The 14,789-nt window shown below is 45.1% G+C and overlaps 1 protein-coding gene across 1 annotated transcript in view; it reads right to left on the bottom strand.

Moving 5' to 3' along the window:
- GFOD1 (glucose-fructose oxidoreductase domain containing 1) overlaps positions 1 to 12,735 on the bottom strand; it is a 93,252-nt gene extending 80,517 nt beyond the window's left edge. Inside the window, exon 1 of the mRNA XM_053247526.1 lies at positions 11,780 to 12,735. Coding sequence (XP_053103501.1) covers positions 11,780 to 12,032 — 253 coding nt within the window. The 5' untranslated portion in view covers positions 12,033 to 12,735. The remainder of the gene's footprint in view (positions 1 to 11,779) is intronic.
- Between the last annotated feature and the right edge of the window lie 2,054 nt (positions 12,736 to 14,789).

Genomic DNA, 14,789 nt, shown 5'->3' on the forward strand with positions numbered 1-14,789 from the left:
GTCCAAAGCAATGAACACCAAGAGATCAAGGGATACTGACTTTGCCTTCCTACTAACTGCTTTCCTGCTAACTGAGCAAAGAGGCACCTTTTAAAAACGGTGATTCTCTTTATTTAGCAGGCGGAGAGCAACTGGCCCTATCCAACCCCAGCACAGCATCCCACCAGTGGCTGTTGCTGGTGTCCGTCTCATGTTTGTTTGTTTTTAGATTGTGAGCCCTTTGGGGATAGGGAGCCATTTTATTTATTTTTATCTATGTAAACCGCTTTGGGAAATTTGTTGAAAAGCAGTATATAAATATTCATCATATCAAGAATCTCTTCTTGTTACAGGTATTTTGTTGAAACAGTTCTACAAAAAGATATAAAATAGCAGGCAGGCTGTTCCTCTGATGATACTATTGAGCTTTACTTCAGATATTATTTCAAAATATTGAGAACAGAAGATCTACTGGGAAAGTTTTCAAAATATTGAGAACAGATAGTATACTGTAGATAGATAGCTACTGGAAAAGTTCTTGTCTGAACAGGGGAAGAAAAGCAATCACATCTATTGATAACTGCATGAAAAAAGTGTAGTGTATAAGTAATATGAGTAAACATTTTAAAGATAATTATTGGAAAGTAAAGTAGATACTTATACTTGCAATGAGACCTAGGATCCATTTAATGGGCAGCATCCAGATTAGTTAGTCATGACTAAACACCATTGAAATTAGTGGCCGCATTCGCACATAATGCAGAACCGGAATTTAAAGGGCCAGAGGTTGCCAAAACTGCACATCCGAGTACAGGAAACTCCAGTACTGTGAGGTGACCGAACCAAGGTTTTCTTCTTGGAACTCCAATCTGAACCCTCGGGTTATAGTGAGTTTCATCGCCCCCACCCGAGGTTAAATGCAGTCTGTGTTATTCCTGAATTCAGAACTGCAGGCTGTGTTCGCTGTGACCAGAACTGAGGCAAGAAGCTCCTCCCTCTTTCCAGCCATGATTGGCTGTGCAGGCTGTCCTTCATGCAAGAAGGAAGCCCACATAGCCAGTTTCCCCTCCTCTCTGAAGTCTCGCTGACTGCAGGCTCCCTGCTCTCCGTTAAGTCCAAATTCGGACAGGAAAGTGGGGGTGGGGAGTGGAACCATGGGTCTACTGGACCTGCAGTTCTGTGTTACGTGTGAATGCGGCCACTGAACAAGTTAGTCATGTCAGATTGAAGTTGCATTAATTTCATTGAGACTTAGCCATGATTAACTTAATCTGAATACTGCCCAGTATTTACAGGAATAAAATCAAATCCAGCTATAATACGGCAATGATGAATATTTATATAACGCTTTTCAACAAAAGTTCCTAAAGCTGTTTATATAGAGAAATACAAACAAATAAAGATGGATATGGATCAACATATCCAAGTCTGTACTAGAACATGAACACAATGTTTCATGGTCCATTCTTATTATTTGAACAGAACTATGTCAATGCTCAGTTGATATTCTGAACATCTGAGACACTGGACATAATGCAAAACCATGGTTTGTGCTAACCATGGTTAAATATCTGCATCATGATTTGAGCTTGCAAGTGTACAACTGGCAGGCCATGGTTTAGAATTACTCATCTGTTTTTGTTTCCCATCTGCTCAGAACTAAGTTCCATGAATCCATGTTCACTCCCATCTCTTTGATGCAGCAATCTCTTGAATTAGAGTAAGAGCCCTAACTGTGGTTTGTCAATGGTCTATGAATTCAGACATAACAGAAAAACACATGTAGCATGAACTATGGTTTGCAAACCAATTTACATAATGGTTTCAGATCTTGGTTTTGTTGGCTTCAGATGAAACAACTTTGGGGTAGGCTCAAGTATGCAAACCAGGATTTCATGTTATATCTAAACCTAGTCAATTAACAGTCTTATTTGTATTATGAAAAGGTCATAAATAATAGTATTCAACATATACATAACTGAGATAATGAATATTAATTATTCTGTGTGTGATGAAATGTTATACATAAAATTTGTTATATATTGTTAAAGAAAATGGAAAATACTTTTTTTTTAATGGCAGATTGATCATAGTCAAAGACAGGGAATGCAGGTACTTGACCAGTAATAAAGTTTGAAATCCTTTAGCACACATATAACGGAGGAAGTCCTATTGAATTCAGTGGAGCTTACTTCTGCATAAACTGCTTAGGATTGCACTGCTTATAGTTGGAATCATATAGTTGGAAAAGACAATCCTATTCTATAACCCAAAGGCAAAGACCTACTAAGCACAGAGATGCTCGGTGTCTAAAAATACTTAGCTTGTATTAAATCTATCAAAGTCAATGGCATTTACTTCCAAGAAAATGTATTAACGAACAGGCTATACAACTCTTAAGCTACTGGCTTACTAAATATCCATGACATTGCTAACGAACCATTAGCATTACTGGTCTGTCCAGTAGTGATGCAACACAACTATATACTACAAACAGTAATGTACAGCAAGCATAACTGGCAAGCAGCCAACGTCTGTGAAACTAAATAGCCAGGATTTGATTTTAAAAGCTAAAAATACTTTTTGTCAGTTACACAAATGACTTGTTATAGTCTTTCCCAAAAGCTGTTTGTACTCAACGGGCCAAAGTCTGACCTTAACTGCCCACAAGTAGAAACCTAATAAAACCACAGAAATTGATCTTGACAGGGAGAAAAAAATCATTTCCTCATCTATCTTTTTTTTTTAAGGAAAAAAGAAATAAAGCATCTTTTAATTTATATTTTATGCATATACAACCCAAGGACATATTTATAATAGCAGGAACCTACTTCTCAATGTTTTCTTGGGAGGTACCCAATTCAAGTCACTTTTACAAACACTTGCTTTTTCTGTCACTGTCTTTTTCTGATTTTCTCACCTTGCTTCTGGCAGTCATTGTGACTTTGTGAAAGCTTCAGATAATTGGAGGGGGGGGGGGCTCACAGGAACTATCCATGCTTTAAACTTCCTGTTTCCTGTACTTCTTCATATTGTCCAAAATTGAACTTAGTTTCCATATTAGTAGGCTGTGTATATAACTATCTGGGGCGGGAGGGGGAGAAAGGAGTATGCACACTTCTGTTTCAAACATGAGAATAATGTCGCCAAGTTTTGGACCAGCCCTTGTCAGTATGTATGCATTTAAGTTATTTAGCAATAGATTAGCAGGTAATAATATTTCTCTCCATGCTATGAAAAGTTCCACCTTCTTAATTAAAGCTTTACCTAAAACTCTTAAAGGCACAGGAATCTCTGCTACAAAAAAGTTGACAACCCCACAAGTTATGTGATAGTATTCCAGATTTCTCCATTGTAGTTTCTTATAATAATTCATATGGCTTCATTGATTGCTGCTAATAATTATACCATTTATCATACCATTCTGTCATCTTTGCATAAACCTGATTTCTGGGATCTTGTTCTTGTGTGGTTTTCTTATCTGTTCCACCACTCTAACACCGTTTCTATCAATGGGTCCTTCTTAGCTTTATTTATTCAATATGTTGGTGTTCTTCTGGGTTCTGTACTGAAACCCCTTCTTTTTACTCTTTATCTGCTGCCACTTGGGCCTCTTAAACGTTCTTTTGGTATCCATTATTTTTATGTTGATGACATACACATATTTTTTAGTTCCTGATCTTACCCCATCATCAATTGCTAATCCTTCTGTTAGTATCTTCTTGGATGCCTTATCACTTTCTTAAGCTTATGCTTCTTCTTCAGTTCCTTTAACTCTGGATGGTATTTCAATTTTCCCTATTCCACATGATAGGAATTTGTATGTGATTGTTCTTTTTTGTCCTTTACATTGCAGAATGAAGACCTTTCTTAATCATGTCACTATTAACATCAGTATTTCTAAAATGTGTTCTTTTCTTTCTGAAGATGCTGTCTTCCACTCTTGTTTCCTATCTTATTATATCAAGACTTGATTATTGTAACTTCTTGTTGATCTTCCTTCACCCCATCTAAAACCACTAATATCCTCAACTCATCTAATGTTTATTGCCTGTAAATAGGACCGTGTTTCTCCTCTTTTTATTTTTATTTTTACACTGGCTTCCTTGTCCTTACCATCTCCAATTTAAAAGTCTACTACTTACTTCTAAATGTTTATATTCCATTTCTCCTTTTCAACTTTCTTCTTTAATTTCTCTTTATAATCCTCCTCCTGGAGCATTACATTCTTCAAAAACCACACTCTTTTTTCTTGACCAAGGATTATACTTGCCTTCCTCCATTTTCTTTGGCAGCACCTTTTCCCCTCCCAGGCCTTCCCTAATTAGCTATGATTTGAGAGAACACCTCTCTTGCTCTATTTTCATTCCTTGCTAGGGGCTTGCCAGTGTTAATTGTATGTGTTAAAATTAATACATTTATCAAAATTAACACATACAAGGTAGTGCTTGTTTCTTAAGTGCTTAAGAAATAATAATAATTATTATTATTATTTCTTATTATTATATTATTATTAGTAGTAGTATTTTATTTTCCCTACAAAGAAAACAAATATACACAGGCAGCTTAGAAAGGAAGAGAGAGAGAGAGAGAGAGAGATAATAAATTGGTTCCTCTTCTGTCCCTGTTCCTGTGCTTCTAATAACATGACATGAAGAAATTAAGTAGGTGAAGCTTTTCCTAGAATGGAAATAAAGGGATGGAGAATGTCACCAACTTAATTTATAAAATCAAACTAATATTAAAGGGATATGAAGAGAGCCAGAAGGTGGCAAGTTCAGGAGATTCATTACTGTTCCTGCCTCATTGTCTTTCTTTTTCAATGAAACCAAAATCAGCAATTGCATGATGGCTTTAAAAAACAGAAGTAAATGAAAGCAGTAGTTTATTTAAAAGGTTGTGTAGTTGTATTAGGTGTATAGCTTAGGTAGATAACTTGCTTGGAAAATGAAAAAGACAGAACATGAGTGCTTTATCTATTCTTTTTAGAAAGGAAATAACTGTGCTCTTGTGCATGAGACATGTGTGCACGCATTTGCACATGCACACACACACACTTCCAGATAAACTTAAGATGCTATTTGCACCGGAATCTAAGAGTTGCAACACACCTGGGGTAGGGGAGGGCTATCAATTAAATGTATTGCTTCTTGGTTGGCTTGTTATCATAGAAATCAACTTGATTTGTATACTAACAAGCCAACCAAGAAGCAAGAATATCACAAGCCAATTAGAAGACAGGGCCAAAACCAGTCAGCAAGGGAGGGGGGGGAGGTCTCCAAAATGTCTCTCAGAACACTCAAAACGTTCCAAGCTCATTCCATCAGAACAACTGGCTCAACCATCAGTTGTTCCAACGGAACATTCTGGGCATTTGCATTCCCTTCCGAGCTTGGAACAGCAAGCATGACTTGTCCCTTAGCTCAGCAGGGTTCACCCTGGTTTTATATGAATGGGAGACTAGAAGTGTGACTGCTGTAAGATATTCCCCTCAGGGGATGGAGCTACTCTGGGAAGAGCAGAGGGTTCCAAGTTCCCTCCCTGGCATCTCCAAGATAGGGCTGAGAGAGATCCCTGACTGCAACCTTGGAGAAGCTGCTGCCAGTCTGTGTAGACAATACTGAGCTAGATAGACCAATGATCTGACTCAGTATATAGCAGCTTCCTATGTTCCTATGTAACACAAATCCCATTTTGTGCACATCCCTAGTTGTCGCTCAATGGCAAAGCATTTGCCCTACAGGCAGACGACCCCATGTTCAATTCCTGATATCTCCAGATGAATCGGGGAAAGACCCCTGTCTGAAACCCTGGAGAGCCACTACCACTAAGTGTAGACAATACTGAGCTGGATGGACAAGCAGTCTGTCATATGAACAGCTTCATATGTTCATATAATAGTACAACCCAAAGCAAAAGTAGACCTAATCAAAGCAATTATTCCACTGTGCCTTTTCCCCCACCTCTTAGTATTTGGGTACAACACAGCAACTTTGTATAGGCCTTTTCAGACAAAAGGAACACATAGGAATTACTCAGTTGTTACCAGGGATGGTCCAAATGTCCTTCCCTCACTCAGCTAACACATGCCTTATAGAGAAATTACCAACGACCATGTTTTGTCATTCAGCAAATGCAGTGTGTAGTGGTTATCCTTCGGAATAAGGCACTGTTTTTTAAAATTGACCTTTTCTTTGAAGGAGTCTTGAAAATCTTAGCATATGTGAAGTCTTTTGTTTAATAAATTCCTGTTGGCACCTATTATTGGGCTTTTTCTTCTGTGACTTGGAATGTCATGCCGAATGTCACTAACACATATTGACTGGTGTTAATGATCTTGCATCAACTTCCCAAAGTTTTTTACACCATTCTGAGAAGGCTTTTTTTTTTAAAGGTAAGAAAATGTTAATGTTTTTCCCCTTGACATTTTAATAGGCTGAGCCTTCCCCACTGTACCTCTGTTGCCTTTTAATGTGCATGGCTGGAGCGGGGAACAAATCTGTCACTGACAGCAAGATTCTTCTCTCCTGCAGCAAAAGCAATTAATACAGGGCTTGACAAATCTCGGGTGCCAGGGAGGCATGGCCCCTAGAAATGTAACTGTGGCACCTAGATTAGGATATGCAAAGGTGGAGTTATTTAATAGAATATTTATTTGTCCTAGCCAACCTTGTGTCTGTTCTAAGTATGTTACTTGTAGAGGGGATGAAGAGAAGCCTAGTTATCCTCCCCCTCTACAGTGTCAGGCACTAAGTCTGGTAATTTTGTCAAATGTCTGTTGTCTAACCCAGTGGCAGATGAAGCTTTTGGCTGCCCTTTTACCTTAAACAAAAAAGGGTTGCCTTTTTTTTTTAAAGGTAAAAGGGGGGAACTTTCTCCTTGCCCACTCTACGCTTGCTACAGCCACTGCTGCCCACAGAGAGGGGAGGCAAAATTTGAGGAGGGGCAAAATTTGCTGCTCCTCAAATTTTGCCGCCATAGGCAAATGCCTACTCTGCCTCTCCATTAATCCACCACTGCTCTGACCCCTAAACTTCTAGGCTGGCTCCTAGATCTAAAGAAAATTTACCAAGGCCTGGACTAACAATTTGTGAAACCAATTTGTCCAGATACAAGAAGAGGAATGGCCTCCAGAACCCCGAATGTTAAAGTAAAATTGACTCTCTTTGTGCCACATTACTACAACACACTTACTACAGACAGCTGTTTATATTGGAAAAACTAAGAATGATTTCTCATAAAGAACAATTATGATAAATAGTAATGGATGAAAGAGAAATGGGGGGGCAGAAAAATCTTGCCTCATACATCAGACAAAATAAACTTAGAGCAATGCATCAGGTAGAAGGGATCCATGGAATATTTCAAAAATACTAAACTAATGGTTCAGTACATTCACATTTCTTGCATGACAACGGCAATCCATTAGGATTCACTCTTCCAAAGGCATGGGGTGGAGTACAAAAGCCATCACAGTCAGTATAGTGCTTCTCCCTCCCCAGCCAAATTTTAAAAAAAAGAAAAAGAAAAGAAGGACTTGGGGGGGGGCGGAGATTACATCAGGCACATGCAAGATAACATGTCTACAAACTAAAAGTTCAAAATTACATGGATTCAAAGGTCGAAATGGCCATAGTTGTTTTTTTTTTTTAATTCTTTTAGCATTCCCAGTTCTAACTCCCAGAATTGCTAATCCATATATAAGAGACCAATACATGGCATACTTCCTTTAAAAAGCATCATGGAACATATCTTATTTCTGTATACAAGAAAGAGACAACCTGATGCATTCTAAAAGGGTTATTTGGTGGTTGCAGCTGGAAAGTCTGAAAATCTCCACTCAGCCATAAAGCTCACTAGGTGATCTAGGGCCACTAGCTTTTTCTCACCCTAATCTATCTCAGGGCCACTCATTTGAGTGGAATGCAAATGTGGCAAGTAAATAAACACAAGCATGATATGGTTTCAAAGAGATACCAGGGCTTTTTCTGGACTATGAGATTTGCAAAGGGTAAAGCATTGCAAAGTGTGACAGAATAGTGCAACGATTTAAAACCGAGAGTAAAGCGTTATTCACTGCTTCATTGTAGGCTGGTGGCCATTCATATTTTCCGTCCGTTGCCATGTGTTTTCAAGGCAGGACTGTCCATTTTCTCATTGAAATACATTTATCTGCCCGTCCTGCTCTGTTCGGGCCAATGGAGTTGTGTGTGTGTGGGGGGGGTGATGTGAAATTTTTTGGTAACTTTTTGGCTGCCTTGCACAAATCCGTCAGCAGGGGGAAACACCATTCCAAAGCAAAAATCTAACTTTGTCTTGCATCATTCCAGTTTTGCGCAAGCAATAACCTGGGAAAAATATAAAAAGAAGAAGAAGAGGAGAAGTGGGGTGTGTGAGGAGATCCTTTGGAGTGACAAAAGAAGGGAACTGCTTGTGGGGGTGGAAGGGATCCTGTGGCGAGCCAGGAAGTGGGGAAGACTGGAACTGGCATGCCTCCAGAGAAATAAATAATTGATGAATATATAAATAGGAGGGAGGAGGCGGAGGGGAGGCGAGTGCTCCTCCAGTGAGGGCTGTGGGATTGTGCAGAAGTAAATGAATCATGATTCAGTTCAATGGGCTTCCTTTTAAGTAAGTGACTGTTCTCTCTACCTGTTCTTTGCCCTGTAGTAAGCAAGTAGGATTGCACAGAAGTAAATGATTTAGTTCAATGGGCTTCCTCTTCAGTAAAAAGTGCACCAGAAAGGGTTGGATTCAGAAATCTGCTCAGCTGCACTAGTATGAATCTCTGGCCAAAGTAGCAAATTAAAAGGGGAATGCAAGAAAGAACCCTGGTGGGGAAAATAATAATAATAATAAAGCCCTCTGATCTCCTTCCTCCCCCTCCATCTCTCCTCCCCTTCTGTGTTGACAAGCTCAAGTTATATTGGAAGCAAGCAGAGGAGGGAGGTGTGGGGTTTGGGATCTGTGGGGAGGAAAGGAGGGGAAAGCAGAGATTTCTCCATGCCTCTTTCTCTCCCCACGGCGAGGGGATAGAGGAAGCAAGCATGTGGAGGGGGAGACTGTCCATACTGCAACATGCGGCAACGCATAAACTCCATTGCAAGCCTCCCTACCATGGAAAAATACAGCTACCTTCCTGCAACACTATTACCACATTATAGGGCCATAAGGCATAATTAAAATTTGAAACAAGGCATTGGAAATACGGCCAGCACCCTGCTGACAGCACAGCGAGCATGATGTCAAAACACTGGCAATATGGAGGGGCACTTATGGGACACATGGCAGTGTGTAATCTGGAAAACACCCTGGAGAAGAGGAATTACATTCTGCCCAGGAAGAATACTTTGGGTGTGTTTGGAAAGAATGTGAGAAGATATTCAGAGCTCCTCCACTGGCTTTAGAATATAAAAAGAAAAAGAAGAAATGCACATAGAGAGGTCACTTGGGTGAAACACGCCCCCCCATGCAATAAAGGGACATGCCGAGAAGGACAACTCGATGGGCACCCTCTTAAGCCTAACTGAGATATTATTCAAGAGAAGCTGTACCCAGGTACGTAAGCTCAAATGGGGCAGGAAGTCCCGCTCCAGCCCTGTCACTCACCTGCTCAGCCTGCCTCTCACACTTACAGCAGTGTTTGTTTGAGGAGGCAAACACCACTTGCGTGATGGTGGGCGCTTCCATGATCAGTACCCAGGTACAGCATTTCTTTTAAATAAATTAGGCTTATAAATTAGGCTTATGTGTGTTCCCTTTCTAATCATATGTGGGGCTCTATGTGGGGCTGCCTTTGTACGTAGTCCAGAAACTGCAGTTGGTACAGAATCCGGCAGCCAGGCAGGGTCTGCCCTGGGTTGCATTTGAATGGGAGATTACATGTGTGAGGACTGTAAGATATTCCCCTTAGGGGATGGGGCCGCTCTGGGAAGAGCACCTACCTGCTTGCATGCAGAAGGTCCCAGGTTCCCTCCCTGGCATCTTCAAGTTAGGGCTGAGAGAGAGACTCCTGCCTGTAACTGTGGAGAAGCTGCTGCCAGTCTGTGCAGACAATACTGAGCTATATGGACCAAGGGTCTGACTCTGTATCAGGCAGTTTCCTACGTTCCTAAAGAGCTACACTGGCTGCTGCTAAGTTTCTGAGCAAAATACAAGGTGCTAGTTATAACCTATAAAATCCTAAACAGCTTAGGCCCTGGGTTTTTAAGAGAACTTCTTCTTCACCATGATCCCCACCGCCTATTATCATCCAGAGAAGTTCGTCTACAGTTGCCACCAGCCTATCTGGTAGCTTCTCAGGGATAGACCTTCTCCGTTGCTGCTTTGGAATGTGCTCTTTGTTGAAATAAGAGCCTCCCCACCTCTGACAACTTTTTAAAGATTAGTCAAGGCACATCTGTTCACCCAGGCTTTTAATTAGATTTACAATTTTAATAGTTAACACTTTTAACATGATTTAAATTTTAGATTGTTTTAATGTTTTAATTTTGTTTTGGTGGTATTTTTATTGTAAAGCACCCAGAGACACGAGTTATAAGCAGTACAGAAATGTGTGCGTTAGTTAGTTAGTTAAATAAATAAATAAGGAAGGAAGGAAGGGCTGGAATGGTATTGCCCACCCATTATTAATATTACTATATTTGGTTTTTATCCAACTCTTCCTCCAAGGAGTTCAGGGTGATGTGCATGGTCCATTGGATCCTAACAACAACCCTGTGAGATAGATTAGACTGAGAAAGTGTGACCGGTCCAAAGCTTTAGGGCTCAATCTGAACTTCAGATGGCTTTCCCCTCCCCAGTAAATGACCACCTCTAGACACTACACATCTAGGATTAGTAAGAAAGGCTTGCAGAACAGAGGTAAGACTTCAAGACTAAACAGGCCTGAAGCCCTGGTGCCTCTCCTTTCAAAAATTATACCTTGCCTAATCCCCAAAAATCAAGGGAGTGTGGAAATTATCTTCCAGGCTTGAGATGCAAAATAACCTTGGGGATTTTAAAGACAATTTGGAAACTGCAGTCGGTTCAAATGCAGCTGCCAGAATGTTGGCAGGGGTGCAGCAGACTGCACATCTTATATCCAATCCTGTACTGACTGCACTGGTTACCAGTTTGTTTCTGGGCTCAATTCAAACTCCTAGTATTGTCCTTTAAAGTTCTGAACAGTCTGAAACCAGCTTATCATAAGGACTTTCTTTGTCCACATGTTCATCCTTGAGCCCTAAGAGTGGCCTTGCCAGCCCTGCTCTGTGGCCTATGAGGTGCATCTAGGGAGATATCCGTGACAGGGTTTTCTTGGTGGTGACACCACAGTTGTAGAACTCTCTTTCCAAAGATATCTGTCAAGCCAAATTGTAGGCATCAGCGGAAGATTTCACAGAGCATTTGGGAACACCTTGCTAGCTGTAGATGTTTTTTAGTGCTATATTTCATGTTTGTTTTAAATACAAATGTAATTTTATTATTATTTTGATATTAAGTATTACTAGCAGCCTTGGGAAGATCCACCTTAAGAGATGGGATACAAATGTATTTAATAAAGTAAATAAATACATATATTCTAAGCCAGTTCTGGAACCTGTTTTTAATGCAAGAGCTTGATCCATGCCTCTGGGCAAGTGCAAAGTATATCTCATTCTCCAACCCGTAAACAGAACAGACTTCCCATCAACTGGGGGACACAGGGGTATCTGACTTCCAGCCCTGGCCCCTTTCGTTCTTAGGTAACAGCCTCTTCTCCCCGTCCTCTTTTTAGAGGAAGGACTCGCTGTCCCCAGACCAGGCCATGTAGACTCACCCAGAGTTTTGACAGCGATCTGCCGGGTCAGAGGTGGCGGCAGGTTGATGCAGACCAGATCCACATCCTGGTGCAGCAAGACCTCGTCTATCCGGCTGGTGTAGAAAGGGACGCTCATCTCCTTGGCCAGCTCCTCCGCCTCTTCCTGAGTGCGGCCCCAAAGCGCCTTGACCGCGAAGCCCTCGTCCTTTAGCAGCGGGATGATGACCCGGGCGGTCAGGCTGGTGCCGAACACACCCACCCCAGGCAGCATGGCTGCTGCTGCTGCTGGTGGTACTGCTGCTGGGTGGGCGGCTGCTGCCTGTCCTCCTGCCCTTCTCTCCTCCTCCTCCTCCTCCGCCAATTCGCCGTGTCGCGCTCTGCCCTCTCCTCTCAATGCTCCGTCCTTCCTCCTGGCTTGCCCTCCTCCTCCCTTTCACGCGGAGCTGCAAGAATAGCAATGCGGAGTTCCAACGCAAAGGGCGCCCAGTCCCAGCTGGGAAACGCCGCTGCTGCGCAGGGCGAGCAGCAGCAGTAGCACCCGATCGTCGCAGCAGTGGCTGGCTGTGCTCCTGGCAGCGGGCCCCTGCCGTGTCCCTCGCCTCATCGGCAAACCGGTAGCCCCGTCGGAGCCCCCCCGCTGCCCCTCCATAGCCGGATCATCACAGGCACGCGCGGCCTCGGATGCTTAAGCTTCCTGCTTCTGCCCGCCGCCCTGCACAGACCAAATAATCATGGACAGACCACGGCTCGCTGGCTTCAGAAGGCTACCTCCCTTTCCAACTGCCTCACACCACCTCCCTCCCTCTCCTAAGGATGTCCACGAAAGGCAGCCAACAAGTGGCGTGGTGGTTCCGAGCTGCAGGAGGAGGAAGCAGGAGCCGCCGCCGCCGCCGCCGCCTACCGGGTCTTAATCCTCATCTGCCATGTTCACCACAATACACTCCTGAGCATTGTGAGGAAAGGAGGAGTTTGGGCTGTCACCTCCTGCAACGCCCTCTTTCGCTCTCAACATGTCATTGGCCGCCAATCCGGCTTAGAGGGTGGCTCTGGCTGGGTTTGCAGGGTGTTGGGGTTTTCTTTTCTTTCCCCCTCCCCTTTCTCTCCTCCCTTTCCCAGAGCTTGCTGTGGAAAAATCAGCACCACTAAGGCAAGGCTGAGCGGCTCCACTCTTGCTTTGAAGGGGCGGCCACGGCAACATCTGGCCCTGCGGCCCGCCCTGCAGAAAGGACACGAGGAAGGTCAGGAAGCTGTCGGCTGCAGACCACGAGGCCAGTGGTGGCCTTTCCCGCACAAACCCCATGCAGCCGCTGCAACTCTGTCCCTTGGGGGCGCAGGGCAAGTCAGGGCCCATGTGTTTAAGCCCCACCCGCCCTGCAACACTCTCTTTCTCTTCTTCTATTCTCAAGCAGGGCCGGCGCGTCCATTAAGGCGAACTAGGCAGTTGCCTAGGGCGCCAAAATGGAGGGGGCGCCGCGCTGGCCAGCCTGCCGCCCCCCCACCCCGAGCGGTCAGCCTGCAGGCCCCTGCCTGGCGGGGGAGAGCGAGGGGCCAAGAAGGCAGGACAAGGCAGCAGCCCTTTGTCTGGCAGCGGGGCGAGGCGGGGGACCCAACCCGGGGCTGCCGCCGCCCCCCTCCCAGGGCTCCCCCCGCCACGTGCAGCTGGGGCCAGGCAGGCAGCAGCAGCAGCAGGTCCCGACCAGCCCCCGAGGCAGCAGCAGCAGCAAGCAGGCAGCGCCGCCTCCTCCGGGGGCGGGGTGGGACTCAGCTCGCTCTCTCCGGCCGCGCCGCACCTGCTGGACGGAGCAGTCCAGGCCTTGCGAGGACCGCCTTCGCCTCCCGCTCCAGAGGGAGCCCCCCGCGCGGAGGCTCCCACCGAAGGCCAGCCAGCGGGGCACCTGCCGGGCAGCGGCCTGCTGCTGCTGCTGGGCACCCTGCAACCCCGGCCAGCCCACCCCCGCGCCCTGCTTTGCCCAGCCTGCCAGTTGCGGCTGCAGGAGGAGGAGGGTGACCACCCTCACCCCGGAGTCCTGACCGGCCACTGGGCGCCCCGGAGCCGCCGTCAGCAGCGGGCCGGCTCTGCTGAGTGACTCTCAGCACGGGAAGCCCGCCGCAGCTGAGTCGAGGGCCTCGGTGGTGGCTCCCGGCCAGCAGCAGCCTGGCAGTTGCCCGCTGAGGAGCTCGCGGGGCGCACGGCGCCGCCGCCGGCACAAGCGGCAGGAGGGCAGAAAGCAGCGCCTGCTTGGTCGGCCGCGGAGGAGAGGCCTGCAAGGAGGAGGCTGAGGCCGCTGCTGCCGCCGCCTGCAAGAAGGCTGCCCCCCCCCGCCCCGCACACTCAGCGGGCTGCCGCTGCTCCCTCTCTGGTGGGGGGGGGTAGGGTTAGGGTTGTGGGTGGCACAGAGACATCAGGCAAGAGGGCTGCAGAAACCAGCAGCCACAGCCCCAGGAGAGCCTGGCAGTGCCTGGTGGCCGGCAGTAGCCAAAGGGCCACCAGCTCCATGGCAAGACACCACAACCTCCCCCCAGCCCCCCTGGAGTACTTCCAGTTACATCCGGTAAAGGGGGCAACGCTGCTGCCCCGATGAGCGCTGGTGGGGGGGGGGATTTCAAATTCTGTGCTTTTCATTCTTCCTATAATACATCTGTGTTTGAAATATGATTGGCCGGGTGCCAGAAGGTGATCTCGCCTAGGGCGCAAAAAACCCTAGCACCGGCCCTGTTCTCAAGTGAAGCTTGGAAAGTGAAGCTTATTCATTGCTATATTATTTCCAGACAGGCTTGATGTTTCAAGTGCCAGCCCATTTCCCATACTGGTCTAACATTTCCTTTCATGGTTTTAAAAACATGTGCAGAGGAGTAGTCGGAAATTGGCTAAACAGGTGATGCTGAGAGGATTAGTTACAAATAAGAGACTCACACATCTCACAAAGCTACTTGGACTTTCTCTAGAGTTAATGTATCTCAGGCTCTGGTGGTCTGGCCTTTCTGACATTTAAAAAAGATGTGTGTCTTCCAACACACACTCTGTCTG

This window comes from Hemicordylus capensis, chromosome 4, assembly GCF_027244095.1.
Source record: "Hemicordylus capensis ecotype Gifberg chromosome 4, rHemCap1.1.pri, whole genome shotgun sequence".
Taxonomy (NCBI): Eukaryota; Metazoa; Chordata; class Lepidosauria; order Squamata; family Cordylidae; genus Hemicordylus; species Hemicordylus capensis.